The sequence below is a fragment of the Anser anser genome, assembly GCF_964211835.1.
Source record: "Anser anser genome assembly, chromosome: 3".
In the NCBI taxonomy this organism is placed as follows: Eukaryota; Metazoa; Chordata; class Aves; order Anseriformes; family Anatidae; genus Anser; species Anser anser.
Window position 1 is genome coordinate 44,804,178 of NC_139722.1, and position 4,355 is coordinate 44,808,532.

The window sequence follows — 4,355 nt, forward strand, 5'->3', positions numbered from 1 at the left end:
AGACTGCTCAGGAGTCTGTGCTGTTTGTCGAATGCTTCAGAACATTTGGCAACTAAACTATCATGAAGGAGAAAGCCCCTCCTCTGAGGATTAGACATTAAACAGCATAATAGTTAAACAATTAAAAAATTTCATATGCTTTTTAACAAGAGAAACAGAGCACCCTGCTTCTTACCTCACTTAGCAGCCCACCACCACAGCCAACATCCAAAATCTTTATTCCAGAAAGCGGGCTTCCAGATGATAATTGCTACTCATGTTCAACAGAGTATCTCTGAAAGAAAAGGGATGTGATTAAGGCCAAACATACAAGGTGGTTTAATCGATGTAATATGGAGTTACCTTAAGTATTGGTAATTGTTATTCTCAGTGTTTTTTGAGGTCGCACAGGTAGAGTACCTATAAAACATCTATCTTCAAAACCATACCTAATAAATGGCACTCTAATGTCATTCATAGAATGAAGGGCTGAATAGTCTCCTTCTTCATCCCACCACTTATGTGCGAGGAGCTGGAATTTTTTCATCTCCTTTGGATCCACTGATGAGTGTGAGGTGCTGAGAAGTCTCTTCGTGGCGAGCCTAAATAATGAAAGCTGAGTATCATGAAATTAATACCTGAATATGATGGGAAAACCAAACCTGGCATAATCAGACAATGAAAAAAAAATAAAATTCATGGTCCTTTAGAGACTCATTATACTTGATTAAAAGCAAACAGATCTTCTTCACTGTATGTATAATGTATCTTCCAAAACAGATGGCCTCATACCTGTAATTTTTAAATTAGTACCTTGTAAAACAAAAATAGGCTTTAACAAACTTTGTATTTGTGACATGTAAAAATTACTTCAAGTGACACAGTCACAAAGTGAAACTAAATTATTATTGAAGAGGATAGTCCTTGTCATGTAAAATTGTTTTAGTCACACTACGTACATGCTCCTTTTTACTTCAGTCACAGAGACGGGCAGAGCGCTACTGGATTCCAGCGGTACTTTGCGACTATGCTTCTGCAGAGTAGCCCTTGGGCCTGTCCGAAAAGACAGCTCACCACGGCCACCTGCATAAACGAAAGAACGGCAGCTGGATGGGAAACATCAGCCCTGAGAGCTCGCAGGCAAAGAAATCTGGTTTATCAGCGCTGCTCCAGAAGAACTCACACATGTGGCACTCATCGCTATGCAGTTCAAATACCTACTGATTGTATTAGAAAAAGGAAGCCGGTGGTTCGCTAGAAATCATGACGACCGCTTTACGGGTTTTATTGAGCTATTAACTGCGCAAACCCTCAGGCTCTGGCTCACTGTACTACGGGAGGCGTGCCCGGGCACTAAACAGGGCAGCACACGCTGCTCCACCACCCCAGCTCTCCAACTCCGCACGGTGACATTTTGCAGGCGAACTTTTCGGGCAGCTGAAACGTTCCACAACCGGCGAGGATTTCACATTTACTCTGCCCACGTCGCGCACAGAGCAGGGCCCCGGTTCTGCATTTTGTAACAGGGCACACCGCGTTGCACCCCCCGCACTGTACGAACTGGCGAGGAAACCCGTGTAAACCCCCCAGGGCCCGCTCTCGGAGTCCTTCCCCAGGCCTGCCCTGCCAGCACACGCCTGCTTCGCCCTCACACACCCCGCACAGCCGCCCCCAGCCCCGGCCGCACACCCCGAGCGCCCCCCGGGGGTCCCGGGTCCCGCCGCGGCCCCTCCGCCGCTCACCGCCCGCGGCCGCCTCCCGCCGGCCCCTCAGGGCGCGGGCGATGGCTCGGAGCGGGCCGCTGCCGCCCCGTACGGCCCCGGGGCTGCCCCATATGGCCCCTCCGCTCCCCCACACGGCCCCGGTGCCGCCCCACATCGCCGCCGCCGCCCGAGCACCGCGCCGGGGCCCGCCCCGCTCCTCGCTCCCCGCGTCCGGCGGCAACGGAGGCGGCGCGGCGGCGTTCCGCGGCCCGCCCGGTCCCTCACCCGCTTCCCCTGTTAAAAGCCGCCTGCCCCTGCGTGGGGCCGCTCCTGGAGGTCATTAATAAATTATTTGAAACGTTGTTAATGAACGTTTCAAAGCCGTTGGGTTTTTATTTCAGCGTAAGGTGGAGGAAAATCACGTTGATGGGACACGTCTGGGGATGTGTGAGGGAAATGGCAGCGAGGAGAAGCTCCAGGGCTGGCGGGAGCTCCGTGTCTGTCATAAAGTCACGGAAAATGACAGACGAAGCAATTTCAGCTGCTTCTTCCCGTGTCCTCCCCCAGAATCGCCTTATGGAATTAAATCAAAGAGGCACGGCCGCAAGCACCCGCCCGAGGCTGTCTCCAGAGGCACGGCTGTGTTGGCTGCAGCGGGCAGTGGGGCCTCTCCCCTCGGCCTCGCGCCACGCGTGGCCGTGACTGCACCTGGAAAATGGAGGCAGCGACTTGACTCAAACGTATGCCCCCTTTCCACTGTGCGCAGAGGTGATCTGAGCTCATCTTGGGATGAGAAGGAACTCCTCTAGCAGAGGGTGGCTGACACCGTGATCAGCTAGCCATCGGCTTCTGGAGAAGCCGAGGTCAGTGTGGTCGCAGCCCTGTGAGAGCCGGCTGCTCCAGCAAGTGCAGGAGCTGCTACAGGGGCAATGAGAGGACAGTCCCTTCCTCGAGCACCACCAAAATCCTGATTTAGCTGCAGTTTGGGGTTGAAGGGTTTGAACCTGTAAACCCTCGTAAGCAACTCCAGCAGTTCCATGCTGACAAGTCAAGGCAGCTCTTCCCTTTGGCTGGCGGCAGTAGGGAGCTAGTTTAACGCTCCCAGGTGGTAAAGAACCAAGCCAGATTTAACCAAGGAGAGGACGGTTTCCTGACGCTTTATCGAGCTACGGGTTGGAGCAGTAAGCCCGCCAGGGCAGGCATCCCCAGGCGCTCCCAGCCACGACGCGATGCACTCAGCCCTGTGCCTGCTGCGGGTCTGTTCCACCAGCCCTCGTTCCTTGCTGCAATGCGCGCTGATGCAAATCTCCACCTTTACTGATCTGCTGTCATACTTCATCTAGTAGTCAATTGTTTTGTCTTGTTTTGAAGAAGAAAAAAGCTAAATAAGGACTACTGAAAAGTCCCAAAGAAGTTTGTCGCTGCTGTGACTAAATACATGGCAAATGTGCTTCGTGTGCATCTGCACAGCTTCTCTACTCGCCTGCATTCACCAAGCACAGCTCTCAATGCAGCGGATTTTAGTGTCGTAAGTAACACGTCAGAGCTGCTGAAGAGCTGGAGCTCAGAGTAAGAAATCCTTTATGCTAAAAAGCTTCCTTAAAGCACAAAACTAAGTCTCCCTCCAGCTTGAGCTTATGTATATTCCTTAAGCAAATTAATTGATAATTTTTCATTTATTTAGCAGAGCAAAGGCACGATCTGCAACAAGAGAGCCAATATGTTGCCATTGCTTTTTATATTTTCTATTTAAAGAAAAAAATAGTAACAAGTAATTAAAAACACGCACACTGGAATCTATTTTACTTAGCAGGATAAGCTGGTTTTAAACTAGAGGTAGCTATTCCATTATTAAATGCAAATTTTAAGATAACAGCATTTGAAAGCCACAGCCCAGGCTTCCTTCTCCCTTAAGATAGGCAGGCCCTCAAAGACACAAACCAAGAATTATGCTATAATTCAAAAAGTTTGTAGCTGCTCAACCTTTAGACTGTTTTACTTTGCTATTTTTGGCCAATCCACAGCAGCAGCCCGTTCATGTTCTTAGATTACAAAACAGGTACCTTTGGGTATATATCGACAATGTTTTTTCTTGTATTTGTCTTCAAAGCAATATTTGCATGGAAACCAGTTTTTTCACTCGATCTGATACCATCCCTTATTTATAAAATAAAAAAAAGTCAAGGGAACTCCCTTAGAGTTGCTGCATGACATTTGGAGTTGTATGTCTTGCTCTCTTACATTGCATGAGTATCAAAATAACTTTTAAATGTTTATTTTAAAATGTAGAAGAATAGAGTAAAAAACCAATTCAGACTTTTCCAAAATGACACATTCCCATTTTTGTAGCACATATTTACACATTTTAATTTAAAATCACTTCAAAGGTACGGAATTACGATTGGATGTTATTTTAATCTTTACACTTGAAAAAAAAAACACTCATAAGGGAGTCACTAAAACATGAAAAAGCCTAACGTATGTGAAGCTGACATAGTACCAATGTATTTTTAATTACTGCTGTGCTGAGAAGCTGTTTAGTAAAATTTCTGAAACAGTTCAGTACAGAGATCGTATGCTCTTTTTATTGGCATACAGTCACTACCCATATAAGTGCATTTGTGTCAGAAAAAATAATGTTCATATTTACAGGAAGTGACAGAAGTCCAGTTG

General features: G+C 47.6%; 1 protein-coding gene across 1 annotated transcript; it reads right to left on the bottom strand.

Moving 5' to 3' along the window:
- Positions 1 to 126: 126 nt before the first annotated feature.
- COQ3 (coenzyme Q3, methyltransferase) lies at positions 127 to 1,959 on the bottom strand. Its single transcript, XM_083828343.1, has 4 exons — positions 1,722 to 1,959; positions 939 to 1,062; positions 429 to 581; positions 127 to 274 (listed from the first exon to the last, which is right to left on the bottom strand). Exons 1-4 carry the CDS (start codon positions 1,855 to 1,857, stop codon positions 217 to 219), a joined length of 471 nt encoding a protein of 156 aa, XP_083684469.1. The 5' UTR covers positions 1,858 to 1,959; the 3' UTR covers positions 127 to 216.
- Between the last annotated feature and the right edge of the window lie 2,396 nt (positions 1,960 to 4,355).

Bases quoted from the DNA above. Each gene is read 5' to 3' on its own strand.
- COQ3 (XM_083828343.1), bottom strand. From the start codon at position 1,857: ATGTGGGGCGGCACCGGGGCCGTGTGGGGGAGCGGAGGGGCCATATGG. The intron at 1,063-1,721 runs GTGAGCGGCGGA...TCGTTTATGCAG, and splicing joins GCGGGAGGCGGCCGCGGGCG to GTGGCCGTGGTGAGCTGTCT. The intron at 582-938 runs GTACGTAGTGTG...TTCATTATTTAG, and splicing joins ACTGAAGTAAAAAGGAGCAT to GCTCGCCACGAAGAGACTTC.